The 17,249-nt window shown below is 40.5% G+C and overlaps 1 protein-coding gene across 7 annotated transcripts in view; it reads left to right on the top strand.

The window, feature by feature from the left end:
* Positions 1-14,888, top strand: part of rasal2 (RAS protein activator like 2) — a 392,247-nt gene extending 377,359 nt beyond the window's left edge. For 5 of the 7 annotated variants that reach the window (XM_078561546.1, XM_078561543.1, XM_078561542.1 and 2 more), the window contains 5 exons: positions 458-589; positions 3,285-3,487; positions 6,978-7,065; positions 11,385-11,415; positions 13,489-14,888. In XM_078561546.1, coding sequence (XP_078417672.1) covers positions 458-589; positions 3,285-3,487; positions 6,978-7,065; positions 11,385-11,415; positions 13,489-13,694 — 660 coding nt within the window. In that variant the 3' untranslated portion in view covers positions 13,695-14,888. The remainder of the gene's footprint in view (positions 1-457; positions 590-3,284; positions 3,488-6,977; positions 7,066-11,384; positions 11,416-13,488) is intronic. The other 2 variants (XM_078561545.1, XM_078561544.1) reach the window with 1 other exon arrangement.
* The last annotated feature ends 2,361 nt before the right edge of the window (positions 14,889-17,249 follow it).

The following is a 17,249-nucleotide window of genomic DNA, read 5'->3' on the forward strand; positions in this document are numbered from 1 at the left end:
CAATTTTCCCCATATTTTAGGGAGATGAGCATCTATCTCCCATAGCAGTTTCTATTGTAATATTCTGTTGCTGTTGTTTTTCAGCTGCAGTTGCCCTTGTAATCTGCATGCTGGCCACCACAGATCTGTGGAATTAGCTACATGGTTGCTATATTTCTTTGGCATTATTTACTTCATTTGAAATCGGTGTGTAGCCCTTGTGTACAGACTAACAGAGAGAGAGAGAGAGAAAAGCTACACTCACTCCAGTGCTTGCTCCTGTTGATTGTAGTGGTGACTTTCTGGCAAGTCCCTGAAGAAGAGTCATATGGACTTGGAACGTTAACTCTGTTTCTCTCTCCACAGATAATGCCAGACCTGCTGAGTTTTTCCAACATTTTCTGTTTTTATTTCAGATTTCCAGCATCTGCAGTATTTTGCTTTTATAAAAATTTATGTTCGTTGTCTGACTCTGCAGGTCCAGTCACCAGTGGAGACTGCCACCATGTCACCAGTTGAGAGGACAGCTGCTTGGGTTCTGAATAATGGACAGTACTTGGAAGATGATGAAACAGATCAAATCCGTGAGGAGAATAAACATGCAGAAAGGGTAGGTTTTAAAAAATGCTTACTTCTCTCCCAGTTAGAGTCCAGGGACAAGGACACTATTTACTTGGCTAAGGTAAACATTTTGCATCTGGGGCTGAGGGAAGTAAACTGTACAATGAGGAAGATTAAAATGTAGATGATTACTAATGCCCGAGATTTGCATCCTTTTTTCTATCATTGAAGTTTAGCAATAAATCGGTCTACTAATTAGACTGGGCTGTACTAAAATATCAATGTAATTTTAATTTATTACTTTAAATTGCACCCACCACCAGTGACAAGACCTGTAAGCACCCATCCTTCACATTGTGTTGAACAGGCCAAAATGCTGCCACCAGATATAACTCCAGTCTAGAAGGAAAGGATCTGGATTTGTACTGCTTTATGTTTTTCATAGTTCAAATAGACACAGCATGAAAATGTCACACACATTTATATCATCTTGAAACACCTAGTGGGAAAAAATTGCAACGAGATGGCTACATAAAAATCTCACGTATCCATTAGTTACTAAATCCCCGATGACAATACTGATTAGTTTCTGAAATGATTTTCTCTTTCACATTCCCCCAATAAAAAAGGCCTTGACATTTATATGGCATGATACCTTCTGTAGGATCTATGGGATGTTCTGTTAGGTCACAGTCTGCTGCAGCAGATTTTGAGTCTGTGTGACAGATACTGCTCTTTTGTGTTGTACCCACAGTCAGAACTGCAGTTTTAAATAGGTATTGTTTACCGAAAACTGTCTAGGGCAGATTAAGATCTGAACGTGGTGAACCAGACGAGTAGTGTTTAGATCTGTAGTGAGACGGTGCACTTTTGCTGAGTGGAAAACATTCCTTGCAAGATAAATACCACTTGATATTTAAATTTTTTACTCTAGCAAAAAACACATGGTGGTTTAAGCCCAAGCTTGCCCATGAGTCTTGATTGTGTTTCAGAATAACTGTTGGATTCAAAACCTGTTTCCATTTAGAGTATTGATTCAAAATTTGTCAATACCACTGGGTACGTTGTTTAATCTGCAGCACTCAAGGAAAACAATTTAATCAGTCATCCAAGTTAGTTCAAGAATAACAGCAGCGTATTTAATTAAGCTCTGCCATAGCAAAGATGTCTAAATTATGACCAGGGTTCAGATCCAGCCTGAACATAGCATTGGCATTCATCTGAATCCCTTTGATACAGCTCCCAGTTCCTCCCCTCTTGGTGCTGCTGCTGCTCCAAGTATTTGAATGCAGCTGCGTCCTCTGGGCAGAACTCTCATAATATCAGGAATTCTGACTAACAGTGTATGGTAATTTTCATTTGCAACAGCAGGAGGTAGGACTGAACAGTGGTGCTTGGGATGGCGAAGGAACTTGCAGCTATACAAGGAGCTTGCTAGGGGGAAATTTGATTTCAGGTGGGGTATGAATTCAGAGGCACAGAGAACAGTACCATTGTGAAGTGTGCAGGCTGCATGTTAAAAACTAAATTGTATGCAACTACTAACAGCATTGGCTGAGATGTGCTGAGAATGGACCAGAATTTCTCAAACTTTCCACATCAGGCTGGGTCAGAACCATCGTCATAATTACTCCCCTGCTATAGCAGAATTTAAAACAATAAATAAAAAATAAAATACTGCAAGTGCTGGAAATCTGAAGCAAAATAGGAAAATGTTGGAAACATGCAGCAGCTCAGGAAACATTTGTTGTGCAAAAAGGAAAAAAAGTAGTGTTTCAGATTTTTAAACCCTTCATCAAAACCTGTTCAAGAAGAACATTGGTATATTTCAAACAATTAAACACTCAATTCTCTTTGTGCGGCTCATTGTCTGATCTTAAGCAGAGTTCTCTCTTTTCTGAGAAATAAGTTAAGTGTCGCAGTGAGCACATGGGAACACCTCCACATGCAAATTCCCACCTGAGCCACACACCATCCTGACTTGTAACTATGTCACCATTCCTTCATTGTTTCTGGGTCAGAAACCTTGGACTCCCTTCCTATAGGAAGTGCTGTTATAACAGCACTGTGGGTATGCCTACACCACATGGACTGCAGCATTTTAAAAAGGTGGCTCACCACCAACTTCTCAAAAGCAATTAGGGATGGGCAACAAATGTTGGCTTTGTTAGCAATGCTCACATCCCATGAATGGATTAAAAAAAGCACACCTCATGATATTGGCAAATTCTGAATCAATAATGTAAATGCCCTTTTGCTTACTACAAAATCAAGTTTGGGCACCTTGTGCTATAAAGTTAGCTTAATTAGGACAGCTAGATGACAGTGACGCTCCTGTGTGTTGGCCCATCAATTTTAGAACGTGCTTTTGCACAAACAATATCTCATGGTGAGCTTCTCATCTTGCTTTCAACATGAGAAACAGAATTGAGGGAAGAGGGAGGAGCTGTAAAATCAAACAGCAGTTTGCCTCCCACCACCTTCATGCACCACACAGTGACCAAGCTAAGAGCTCTATTTTGTTTTCTCTTCCACTTCAGTTTTCCCCATGCAATATTTCCTGACACCTGGCATTTAGGTAAAATTCTCTCAACCTTTGGAAACTTTTTGCGTAATTATTGTATTATCTGGAGATTGATGTAATTTTGTAATGGTCTTTGATTTGCCCGTTGGATAACTGGGATTAAAGAAGCTGCATGTTTGTTGCCTAATGCTGAGATGGTTCTCACTGATTTCCCTGACAGTATGAACAGGAGATTGCAAAGCTGAAGGATCGGCTGAAGGTATCAAGTAGGAGGCTGGAGGAGTATGAGCGCCGCTTGCTTGCCCAGGAGCAGCAGATGCAGAAGCTCCTGCTTGAGTACAAGTCCAGGCTGGAAGACAGTGAGGACAGGCTACGGAGGCAGCAGGAGGAGAAGGACAGCCAGATGAAAACAATCATCAGCAGGTCAGTCATACTACAGGTTGTTGGAGTAACAAGTCCTCATCCAATTCAATAAGAAAACATTTTCAAAAAACTTACTTCTCTAGGTCTTGAGCAATAAGTGTAACACACTTTCACATGTCAAGTCAAAAGTCTGGTGTATGATTTGTGGTTCACAACACTGTTGTCATATTCAAATAAAAACATAACAGCAATAAAACTATCTATGATGATGAACAGTAACCAAGCCCTCAGAATTTAGGACATTAATATTCAGATCGTGTCTAATTTCCTGACTGGATATTGCCTTTTTATTGCAAGCGATTGCATACCTTACACACACTCTTAGCTGGTAATTTACTGGTGCAGGTCATAGTCATTATGACACAGAAGGAGGCCATTCAGCACACTGAGTCTCTGCCAGCTTTCTGTAAAGCAGTCCAGTCAGTCTCATTCCACTGCCTTATCCTCATATCTCTGCAAGTTTATTTTCCTCAAATGTTCATCCAATTTTCTTTTGGAACATCTCCACTTCCCCCACCCTCGTCGGCAGCGAGACCCAGGTCGTTACCACTTGCTGCATAAAAAAGATTCTTCATCATATTCCCCTGCCTCTCTTGCCCAAAGCCTTAAATCCATGTCCCCTGATCCTTTTACCATCAGCTAATGGCAACAACACTTTTTTTTTAACCCTGTCTAAACCTGTCATAATCTTGTACACCTCTGTCAAATCTCCCTTAAATCCCATTTGTTTCAAGGAAAACAACCCCAGCTCTCTAGCCTAACTAAAATTTCTCATCCCTGGAACCATTCTGGTAAATCTCCTCTGCACCCTATCAAGGATCTTCACATCCTTCCTAAAGTCTGTTGAGCAGAACTGGACACAACACTCTAGTTGTGGCGTAACCAGAGTTTTCTAAATGTTCAGCATAACTTTCCTACTTTTATACTCCATACCTCTATTTATGAAGCCCAAGATCCCAAATTGCTTTGCTAACTACTCTCTCAATATGTCCTGCCGCCTTCAAAGATGTATGTACACAGCTCCCTCTGTTCCTGCGCACTCTTTAGAACTGAGCCATTGAGAATATATTACTTCTCCTTAGCCCTTCAGCCATAATGCATCACCTTGCACTTCTTGGTATTAAATTCCTTCTGCCATTCCTTGTCTTAAATTCCTTGTCTGCCCATTCTGCTAGCCTGCAGTTGATTGATATCATCCTTGGTATTTGCCACACTTCCAAGTTTGGTATCATCAGCAAATTGTGAAATTTTACTCTATATTCCTTTATCCATATCTAAAAACAGAGCTTCTATCATTTACTCTTGGAGAACGCCACTCTCTATCATCCTCCAATCTGAAAAACACCCATTTACTATGACTCACTGTTTTCCGACCTTAAGCCAATTTTTCTCTCCAAGCTGACAGTGACCCACCAATTGCATGAGCCTCAATTTTGCTAACCAGCCTTTTATGTGGTACTTTGTGAAACATTTTCCATGTAGACAACATCCACTGCATTCCCTTCATAACCTTCTCTGTTACTGCTTCAGAAGATTCAATTAGACCAGTCAAGCAAGATCTGCCTTTACAAATTTGTGCTGGCTCTCCTTAATTAACTCAAACTCCTCCAAGTGCTTGTTGATTTTTTTCATTCACGATTATTGCTTCTAAAACCTTATCCACCACTGATGTTAAACTAACTGGCCTCTAGTTACTAGGAATGTCCTTGCATCCTTTCTTGAACAAGGGTGTCACATATGCCACTCTCCAATCACCTGGCACTTCCTCTGTATCTTAGGAAGATTGGAAGATTGTGCAAAGTGTTTGCACTTTCTCCATCCCCACTTACTTTAGCAACCTGAGATGCAAGCCATCTGGACCAGATATATATATATATGTTTATTTTATATCCACTATAAGCATGGTCAGCTTTCCCAATACATCCTGCTTATCAGTTTTCACCCCATCCATTACATCTGCCATCTCTGCTTCTATAAATATTTTGTCAGCATCTTATTCTCCATTCTACTCAAACATTATAACAATAGCCAAGTACTAAGCTATATCACTTCACTGTACCTTTAGATTTCTGGCAGTTTAAGGAAGACTCCTCCATCACCTTTACCCTTGCTGATCTACATTGACTCCCGGTACCCTAAAGCCTCCACGTTAAAATTCTCATCCTTGTGTTTTAGCCCCTTCATAGCCTTGCCTCTTCATATCTTTGTAATCTCCTCCAGCACAACAGTACACCTCCCCTTTACATTCTGCAAAACTCTCTATTCCTCTGTCTCTGGTCTTTTGTGCATTACCCCTTCCCTCCATCAGCATTGATGACTACGTCTTCTGCTACCTAGGCCACCATAACTCTAGAATTTTTCTCCAAATGCCTCCTCTGCTCCATTAATACTTTACTTCATATTCAGCTTTTGGTTACCCTTCCTAATCTTTCCTTTGATTTGGTGTCCCCTTTCTCCATGCTTCTTTACCGTGTGCCTTGTATCATTTTTCTGTTGAAGGTGTAATATAAATGCGAATTATTGTTGGCACATTGTCAGATCATGACATTACCAATTTGACCTTTAATTTTTTTAGTATTATTTCTTGATTTACCATAGGGCTGATTGATAGGCTATTGTTGAATGGTGGGTTGTTAAAGCATTTTGATTTAGTGCAGGACTGTTGTGTTTTTGTTTTATGAGAAAAAGGAGCAAGTGACAACTTAACTTACACCAGAATTCTGTACTTTAATGAGAATAGAAGAATGCAGTAATTAGAAGAGTGAGGTGCATATCAAATACCTATTGCAGGGATAGACACACTTCTAGTTTCTATTTGCTGCCTTTAGAATGCTTTGTGACTAAATCAAGACCAACATGGCAGCAACTCCTTGCATAGGCCTGATTTATATTGGTGTCAATTCCAAATGTAATTTAAGCTAGGAGAAGGCATGTGGGGGAAAATAACTCCTATTTTCTGTTGAAACTGAGTTCCTGATCTTTGTTGCAACCTGCAGATACACCAGCAAGTTCACACTGACATCTTTTAAATGCCCAGACTGCGAGAATTGCTATAAAAGTTCCGGGGCATTGATATACCATCAACATGTTCACACTGAGGTGAGACCGTTCAGGTGCTCTCTCTGCAGAATTGGGTTCAGTCGATTATCTGATTCTCTGTACACCACATACTCAACTAGGGAGAGGCTGTACTGCTTGTGGAGGGACACAACTGCACAAGGAAAGAAGAATTAGAGACACTTCCAATAGCCAGATCAAAATAGCATCAATGGAATCACATGGACAGTGTTCAGTCACTGACCTGGATTACACAGATTTCTGAAGGAACTTGGGGGTAGATAATAAATCAATTCCAGTTTGGAATGAAAACAATAGTGTCGTCACCACTGGTAAAATGTACCCTGTTGTAAGTAGCTGCCACTTGCTGTAATGTACAGCTTCCTTCTGGGATTTGTGTTCTCACACTTTACTCCTCTTCTCTGGTTTACAGATTGATGGCAGTGGAAGAAGAGCTGAAGAAAGACCACTCAGAAATGCAGGCAGTGATTGATGCCAAACAGAAGATTATTGAAGCCCAGGTGAGTGTGTGTCAACGCTCAGATTTCTGATTTGTTAGTGAAGATTTCAACTTTCTCATTTCATTTTAGGTGAGTTATCAAATTAGAAACAAAGATTTTGTAAATTTTGATTTAAGACAGTCCTCCTGGGTAGATTTTCAACAAAATGTTTTTTTTAATCGGTTGTTGGGGATAAGGGCAATCCCGGAAAAGTTAAAACAATTGGTCTAGAAAACCAATGATTAATGATTTTTGGGAGCTGATGGCGTGCAGTCAGAGAGGCTGCTGAAGGTCGAAAAGGGTAAGTTACCAACAAGGAGAAGAAAAGCAGAATGTTATGAATAACTGAGGACCATTAGGAAATCCATGATGACATCATGCAAACTCTGAAGCTGTCAAGGCTGCTGCTGTGAAGTCAGCAGAACCACTGACTACCACAAGAAACTAAATTCCAAAGTCTCTGCTCCCTGTTAGCTTGGTTGCCTACAGCCATCCTTGACCATATGTACCCCAGAATGTTGCCCATATTTTATCTGACTAAGCCCATCAGACCCAGGGTGATGATGGATGTGCTATAATTTGCCGTATAGCCCTGTAGTGGAGAGTGGAAAAGTCAACCAGGGTTCCCTCCCTTGATCAGTGTTTAGTGAATTCCACTGGGAAGTATATGTGTTAGGAAGTTCCCTTCCTAACAGCATTGTGGATATACCTTTACCAGATGGACCACAGTGATTCAAGAAGGCAGCTCACTGCCACCTTCTTAAGGGCAATTAGGGATGAGCAGCAAACTCACTTCCTGTGAAAGAATTTTTTAAGAAGTATCAAAAGGGAACAGAATCAGCCTTAATTAGTTGTAATGTCTCAAAAAATAGCCTGCTGAATATAATGATCATTTTAGTGAACCACTGGCTTGCAGGAAGATACTTTGTGTGAGCCAGAAAAGGAGGGAATTTGGATAAGGCAAGGTAACTATCCTCCGATTTCTGCTGGAGTGAAGAAGCAGCATTTAGAAAGATCCATAAGGGTCAAACCCAACAAGAACAGCTTGCAATTACACAACACCTTTAACATAGTAAAATCTCCCAAGGCACTTTTCAGGAATGTTATCAAACAAAACATCATAAAATATTAGGGCAGATGAAAGAGTTTTTAAGGATTGTTTTAAAGGAGGAGAAAGAAGTAGAGATGGAGAGGTTTAGGGAGGGAATTCCAGAGCTTAGTGTGTCAGCAACTGAAGGCATAGCTGCCAATGTGGAACAAGTAAAACTAAGAATGTGCAAGAGGCCAGAATTGGAAGAGTGCTGACATCTCTGGGGGTGGTTGGCGATTCCAGAGATAAGGTGGGGTGAGGCCATGGAGGGATTTGAAAATCAAGGCGATACACAACCAGGAACCAATGTAGGTCAGCAAGCACAGGGAGCGATGGATAAACAAGACTTGGAGCAAGTTCGGATTTGGGCAGCAGAATTTTGGATGAACTGAAGTTTATGGAGGATGGAAGATGGGGGGCCAGCTAGGACACCATTGGAATTAGTCAAGGCTAGAGGTAACAAAGACACAGATGAGGATTTCAGCAGCTGTTCAACTCAGAGTTAGGCATGTTATAGAAGTGGAAGAAGGCAGTGTCCCACCTTCCATAACTTAAGCTCATTCAAAATTCTGCTGTGTGTATCCTAACTCACACCAAGTCCCACTCACCTATCACTTCCGTGCTTGCTGACCTATATCAGTTCCCAATTGAGCCACTGTTTGATTTTGAAACTCTAGTCCTTATTTTCTACTCCCTCCCTTATCTCTGTCCTTCCTTATCTCTGTAACCTCTGTGAGATCTCTGCGTTCTTCAATTCTGCCTCTTGCATATCCCCAATTTTAAGCTGCCATGGCCCTAAGCTTCGGAATTCCCTCCCCAAACCATCTCCACCTCTCTTTCTTACTTTAAGATGAACCTTAAAACCCAACCCTTTTATCTGCTCTAATATTTCCTTACATGGCTTGATATTGGATTTTTTTTGATAAGGCTGCTGTGAAGCAGCTTGGGCTGTTTTACTCTTTATGGTGCAGTATAACTGCATGTTGTGTTTAATGCACATGTATCCTTCTAAAGATTGTTTTTCCTCGCCAGCAGACATTGGTGGCTATTTAACACAAACACAGAAAATGCTGGAAAAACTCAGCAGCTCTAACAACATCTGTGTTTTTCTCTCCACAGATGCTGTTAGACCTGCTGAGTTTTTCCAGCATTTTCTCTTTTTGTTTTAGATTTCCAGCATCTGCAGTATTTTGCTTTTATCTTGGTGGATATTTAACCCTGTTCAAATCCAGTTTTCTCACTCCACTCCTTCTGACCTATACCAAGCATTGTCCTACAAAGTTCATCTTAGGAACGTTACCAAGATTGTGAGGTATTTGCTTCAGGTTCAGACAGTTGCCAGAGGGAGGGATGGAGTCGGGTAGGCAACAGACGTGCGGTGAGGACCAAAGACAATGACTTCTGTCCTCCCAGTATTTACCCAGATGTAATAACTAAATTTGCGTCTGGCACAGATTTATTATAAAACAGTACAATTCCAGTGGGATCGGATTACTAACTTGATATGTTGTGCATGTACTGTTTAAATTTCAGCATTTAACCACACTATGCATTGAGCTGTGGTTTAAAAAACACAAATGCCACCTACTGGTCATCTCTTGAAGTGCAAGAAAGGGCTTCCGCAATGTTAAATAAATCCCTGCAAAATGAAAATAAGAACATGCATTAAAAAGGAAGCAATGTGAAAGGTTTAAACATTTAAGCTGAAATACAAAGAAGGGCAGGAGAAGACCAAATGATCCATTCAGCTTTACACCCAGACATGGTGCAGCCGACATGCCCCCAGCCCTAGAAAGCGAAAATAGCTAAGGCTAATTTAGGAAATAACTCTGAGCTTTCTCTCCAATCCTGGGAGAGAGTCAAGAAAGCGCTAGGCACCTGGCAGCTGAAATTAAATGTTACAGAGACCTTTGCACCTGTCTACTCCTGCAACCAGAGATGTTCTTGTTTCTCAGGGACTCGTCCAGCTGTCCTTTGAAGAACTATACTGAATCCATAAATAAGCTTCCCCAAGCTGCAACAGCAGTTCTCACTGAATAAGGATAGTGTACAATCCGTCTCAGGGAGATGAGGGAAAAAAGTAAACTGGTTCACAGCCAGTCTGGTCTCTCTTAGATAGTAACGTTAACCAGTTGCTGCCTGGTTTTAGTGCACTTTTTAGTTCCCATGTTTCAATTTATCATAAGGAAAATGTAAAAAAAAAAAAATCTGTTTTCTTAATTGTTCTATTGCCTTTTTATCGCTGAAATTTTGTGCTCCATAAATGTCTGATTTCTTGAATCACCATCCAGTGCTGTTTCAGTTTCAGGCTTGTGTCTTCATCTTCATTTTTTAGCTGGCACTTTAGAAGCTTGGTCTTCATTTTCCTATTTTTTGATCTCTCTTAATTTTTTTTAACAACTACCTTCATTCTTCATTGTTGTGACAAGAACAGCAAAAATCTGCAGCCCAAGAACACGGAACCTCAACTGGACTGCAGAAAATGTAGACCAATAGGGAACATGCCAAGTTAGATTGGATGTTCTTTTATAAGATTATTTTCACAGTTCAAGTAGTTCTAGGTGCAGATTAACTAATCAGTGATATTAGATAGTCGAACAACCTCTGAATGTCAGACGTTTCAGAGCTATGTACTAAAATATCAGTTAACAGCTGACGACAATGATGAGACAAAGAGGATGAAGAGAGGAAGAAAATTTTAGTCATTGCCACAGCTGCTCTGGGCTGTGGAAATTTCCATAATCCTGGTCTACCTTTGTCTCTAATTTTGACCTCACTTCATTTCCTGCTCCCTCTGATTTCTCTTTACATTCTTTCTTGAATTTCTATCTTTTTCTCTTCTCCTCTTTCTAATTTACTTTCTCTTGATCTCTCCTCCATTGTTCTTCCTTCTCATTTCCTCCTTTCCTCCCATCCCCAACAATCCGTCTTTCTCTCAGCGGCCCAGCTGAGAACTGGCATAGCTCCTTAGATGAGCTTAAGGTGAGCCTCCAGGGCCTGACTGGGAGGTTACATAGTCAACATGAATATACTTGCACACCCATCCTGTTTTAATATTTAGAATGTATGATAGCTACAATGACACGACCTTTGGCCACCATCATTTTTTTGGTAGCCATTTATGTAATATTGCATGAAGATGTGCTTTTTCCCTCAATTTTGTATTTGTCACAAAAGAAACGCTGTCTCTTCAGAAAGTAGCTAAGGTTGCCGAATACTGCCCGTGACATGTTCACTGTATTGGTTACAGGTCAATTGTGAGGATGGGATGAGCATAACAGGCAAGTAAGATTCCGTTTCCTAGCAAAGCAGTTCATAGAGATGAGAAAAAGCCACTGGTCCCTCCCCCTCTCTCTAGCTAGCATTGTGCGGGCTTGTTGTTGCACGTTCTAACTGCATAATTATTTTCTTTTTACCCCACTGCAAACATCAACATCACTTTTTAAAAAAATAAACAATGAACAAAACAGTGAAATTTCAAAGGTGCAAAATTAAGCAACACTGCATGAGTGGCTAGTTAGATAACGAGCACCAAGCATTACGCCATTCTGTACAGCTATACTACTGAAAGGGAAGACCTTCAGGGCTCTGCTAAACCCACAACAAATTTGAAAAGAAATGCACTACTTTTCCTTCCTTTTTTGCCAGTTTCTTCTTAGTCTCTCTCTATCTTTGGAAAGCAGTGGCTCAGTTTGCAATGACGTTCCCTGGCAGCATCTCCAACCACATGGCCATTTGTCATATAGGTGGAGTCCATTGGATGGCAGCGTTCAGCTCAGTCTTGGCAGGACGTGACAGCCAAGCTGAATTCTATCTTCAACTGATACGCACACAAGTACTTTCCAGTTGAGCCCCTGGATACCCATGAGGAATGGGGGACTATCGGTGAGAAGAGAGAACTCACCACAAAGCAGCAAACCCAGGACCCTCCTGGCCTATACAGCTCAATTCCACATTGTACTATGTATTTGTCCACTGTATCAATTAAGGTGTCCCACTAATTTCATGGGGAAAAAATTAAACTCTCTAAAGATTTAGTAGAGCATCTAATTTTTCAGTTCCAAGATTCTAATTGTTTGCAATTGAATTAACTTCCACCTGCATTTAGTTTCCTCTGTATGAAATTAGTAATACACTAATCTGTGATAGCCCTACTGTTTTGTCACTCTTGTAAAGAATTATCACTGGAAGCCTTTAGGTTCAACCCCAAGTTTGTGTTGAGTCAGCTGATCTCAGCCAGGGTGACAGTAAAAGTACCATGTTCTGCCTCAGAACTGTTCATTTGGGGATGGTAAAATCAGCCAGAGTTTCCCGCTCCTAATAACTATCTAGCGCCACCTACTGATTCTAGTTAATTGTGGTGTTCCCTGAGGTCAGATAACCTGCCAACATTGACTGTATGCCATGGGGATGAATAAAGAAAATTTAAGTTAAAATAAAAGTTCATTTTCTGCCAAATGCATATTTTTATAAGGATTTTATTTTAGTAACTTAACAGCTTTTGAAAAGTTGTCCTTTTCAAAAGTGTTTAGATACTAATCGTATGATGTGCATGGAAAGCAGTGTGATCTGATCCAACTATGAACAGCTATTCTTTTCTAGTCTGAAGAAAGAAAGCTGAACACATCATACAAAGAGAATACTGAACCAACAGCACTTCATTTTAAACGGAGGGATCCTTTCCACTCATGAGAAAGAGGATCTTCTTTGGTCATTGATAACTGTTGCTTCATTCTTCTCACCACCAATTAGGTGTCCTTTCTCCAAAATTAGCATCACCTTTTCACCCTCCCCATATCAGGAGTGTGTTTGAAAAGCTGTGACCTATACCAATTTCTCCCAATAACAAAAATATTGTTTTCCGATATGCTGCTATGAAAATAAAATGCAGTGTTAATACAGCCACATGAACTTGGAGTGTAAGAAAACACCTTTGCTGTCTTTGGAAGTTTTGCAAAGATAGCATATTATGAAGGAGGATTGTTTGACATGAGCTTTCTGTTGGTGAGGGAGAAAAATACATTTAGATTGTGTTCCTACTGGAGTCTGCTGTGCTTCTGCTGGTACAAATGAAACTTAAGTGCAAAAGAAAAGCCCCTGATCCATTGCAACAGTCCGCAGTTGGGATGGAGTTGGATCAGAGGATTTTTTCAGGCCTTTGTTAGACTCCAGCTTTGGCCGCTTCCCTCCTCCTTTCTCAATGTGTTTTGTCCTTGCCCTGCTGATAATCTCAGACAACGGTTTGGTTATTTGTTTTATTTTTGTACTATTAAAAACCATCCACGCCATTGTCAAGAGAAATTCATCCTCATCCCTCAGCATCCCATATCTGACTTGCTTTGCTTTTCTCTCAGGAAAAACGAATTGTCTCCTTGGACTCTGCCAACTCTCGGCTGATGAATGCTCTAACGCAGGTCAAGGAACGTTACAGCATGCAAACTCGGAATGGGATCTCTCCCACCAACCCCACCAAACTGTCAATAACGGAGAACGGGGAGTTCAAGAACAGCAGCTGTTGAGTGGGAATCTGGATGTTTCTGACCAGATGCACATGGACTGAGCTTTCTGAATTCACTCTTGAAGAGTTGTTCACAGGTGCTGCTAGGACTGTTTTTTCATGCTTCAGATCATGAGAGATTATTCACAGGACAATATCATCATTGTGCACTCTGCAAAAGTCTTACTTCTCTGTGGAGAACTGTATGAACATGTACAGAAATGAACTGTAAGATTGTATTGGGGTAAATAATTACTTGTAGAATTTAAAGTAACTTTTTTTAATTATATCTGTTAGAATTTCTGCTCTGGAAGATCTTGTAAAAGAAAGAGTAGAAAATGGAACAGTTATTTTACAAGAAGTGGAATTTTCAAGTGTTGTTTAATTTAGAGTTTAAATTCTCTGGCTAGAGGGTGTATATATCTAAATGAGAAGCACATAGAATGGAGGTAGTCTGTATAAATGGTAGGAGTATCTAAAGAGACTGGGATTTGGATTGTTGTAATGCAGGTTGGTTACGTTCACGGTATAACATGCTGTATTAATTGAGTTCCCAATTTTGCAAGTGAGATTTTATGTGGCTGAAGAATCTGACTTGAACAAAGCAAGCTATAAATTACAATATCTTAGAAATGATTCTGTTTTTAACTCTCACTTTTATCAAGTTAAACAATATTCATCAACATGACCATTGAAGAAATGTTTCAAAAAACTTTTATTTTACCAAACTCGTTTACTGTACATAATAAGAAGCTGCCTTGAGTGTGTGTGTGTGTATGTGTGAGAAAGAAAGAGAGAGATGACCAGTTTCTGTGGTTGTACAAAAGGTGGTTTCCTAAAAAAGCAAGTGAACGTTGGAAAATGATGATACTGCCATACTGGACAAAGGGAACAGTAGTAATGCAGAGCACGAACTTCAAGCACGCTTTTCTTTCTTAAACCCATTCATTTCCTGCATGAATCTCCGTAACTGTTTTAACTCAAAGCATCTTATAACTTTATTAGAGTAACATTTTGCCAAATTCGTACCTAACTAACCAATTCGAATGTCTACCAGAGCTGTTTTGTAGGAATGTTAAAGCTGAAATGTTGCCCTTCCCCTCCCTCCAACTGCGTTCAGATTTCCAGCGATTTCCGCTGTTGCTTTCGTTTATTAAAGGTGTGAAGATTGTGGATTTAATCCCAAACCATTGACTCACTTTTGATGAGAACTGTTGGAATGGGATAAAGAAAATAAAATATTGTGCAAAAATGAAATTGGAGACATTTTTTCTCTTTTGAGTATCTGTGCTTCTGTCATGTGAGTCAGCAAGGAACGTGGGGATCTGAACAAGGGTCAATACAGAGCAAGCTGAATGTGATCAAAAACCTGTTTTTGTTCTGACCAAATGACCAATGTCCTTACTTCACATCTAATTAATTACTTCTCCCAGATTTCTCTCAGCAAGGCATCCATACACCCTGAAATATTATTAGAAACCCAACTAGCCAATGCAAGCTAGAACCATTCTGTCAGAATATTAAAGTTGACATGTTGCACCTTCCTTGATAGATTTTTGAAAGTCTCTGGGACTTCCTTGAAGACTCCTTTAATATTGAATCCTCAACATATCCTAGTACGTGATCACTTAATTAAAATTTTATCGCGCTCTCGACTCCTTCCCCTTACTATGACAGGATAGCCAGATCTGAGTAGTGGTGTCTCCCAGAGATGGGAGCAGAGAGTTGTAAAAGGATGTTGATAGATTAAGTGAGTGAGCAAAACTGTGGGCACTTAAATTCAATGTGAAGAAGAGTAAGGTCACACACTTTGGACCTCAGAAAGATAGATCAGAATATTTTCTAAATGGTGAGAAGTTAAGGAATGTGAAGGAACAGAGAGATTTCAAGATTAAGTACAGAAACTAATTAGACAGGTACAAAATAATTTAATAGAATGTTGGCTTTTAACTCAAGGGCTGAAATACAAATGTATTGTTACAGTTAGACCCTATTTCAAGTACTGTGTTCAGTTCTGAGCACAAAAACTAGGAGAGAGACATTGGCCTTTGCAGGGTTACAGCACAGGTTGAACAAGTCATTATCATTGGGATGGAGCAATGCAGTTAAAGCAGAAAAACGTGGGCCTTAGTTCCATAGCAACTGAGCGCAGATTCCTATCTTTACTCATGTAAATATTGAACAGGATTTGGGCACCAAATCTTGGGCGGGGGTACAGCAAAGATTCACCAGAATGATACCAGGTCAAATGGGTTAAATTACAAGGACAGGTTGCATAGACTAGGCTTGCATTCCTCTGGGTATATAAGTTTAAAACATGATCTAATTGAGGTGAGTGCAGCACAGAATGAGACAAGGCCTGAGTGCAACGAGGAACAAGTGCTAAATCGGGGATTTCATACAGGTGGGATATCTCTGGTAAGTTTTTCCCAAGCTGTAATTTGGATTCACAGTCTGATTCTGACTTAGAACTTTAAAACTGCAAGCTAGTTAAGAAACCAAGTTTGATAGAAACTGCCTCGCGGTGGCAGATACCTGTCAATCAATTGGAAGTGGTTACCTGAACAGGTATTAATCACTATAGCAGGATGCTGACTTAGCAGTTGCAACTTGGGTATCAGTCGTCAGCCCCCTATAAAAGTAGATAGGTTTTGCGACTGCACAGGGTAAAGGAAGCACAAAGTGCAATGAGACCTGAGAGCAATGAGCAACAAGTGTTAGGTTGGGAATTTGGTACAGGTGGGAATTCCATGCATAGGGGAAGAGGTGCCCCTTTTTATATCTTTTTACAGCTGCCAGTAGCTTGTGAGTGTTCTCCTTTAGTCTCCAAGCTAGGGGACTAACTATTATTTTAGTTATATTTAGTAACTATTTGACTAAATAAATAGGGTTAGACGGACATGGTAAGGATGGTGGTGTGCTGTGACAGCAACATGTGGGAATCTGTGGAATGTATTGCAAAACAGGACAAGCATATCTGTGGCATGTGTCTGCAGCTTGAGCCACTTCTGCTCTGGATTGATAAGCTGGTGTCTGAATTGCAGAGCATCAGGGAGGGGGAGAGTTACCTGGGCACTTTTCCGGAGGCAGTCTCACTCCTTATGTCAAGTAGAGGTTTAGAGTTGATCAATGGTCAGGGACAGGAGGTTGTGACTGCAAGTCGAGCAGATATGGGGAATCCAGCAGGTAGTGATGAAGGAGACTCAGCCCTTGACTTTGACTGACAGGTTAGAGGTCCTTGCTTACCTGCGTGGATGAGAAGGACTGCAGAGTGAGTGAACAAACTGACCATTGTGCAGGATGCCATTCAAGTTGGGGGAGGGAGTGAAAAGGAATGTAGTAGTGACAGGGAAGAATATAGTCGGGGGATAGATGTTGTTCTCTGCAGCAGTGGCCAGGGGCATCGAAGGATGTGTTGCCTACCCAGTGCCAGGGCTAAGGACTTCTCGCAGCTGGAGACAATGTTGTGGTTCACATAAGAACCAAAAACATAGGTGGAACTAGGAATGGTGTTCTGCTGAGAGTGTTTGTGGAGTTATGGTCCAAATTAAAATGCAGAACATCAAAGGTAATCATCTTTGGATTGTTACCTAGGCAATATGCCAAATGGCATTGGGT

Source organism: Cetorhinus maximus, chromosome 17 (genome assembly GCF_964194155.1).
Source record: "Cetorhinus maximus chromosome 17, sCetMax3.hap1.1, whole genome shotgun sequence".
Taxonomy (NCBI): domain Eukaryota; kingdom Metazoa; phylum Chordata; class Chondrichthyes; order Lamniformes; family Cetorhinidae; genus Cetorhinus; species Cetorhinus maximus.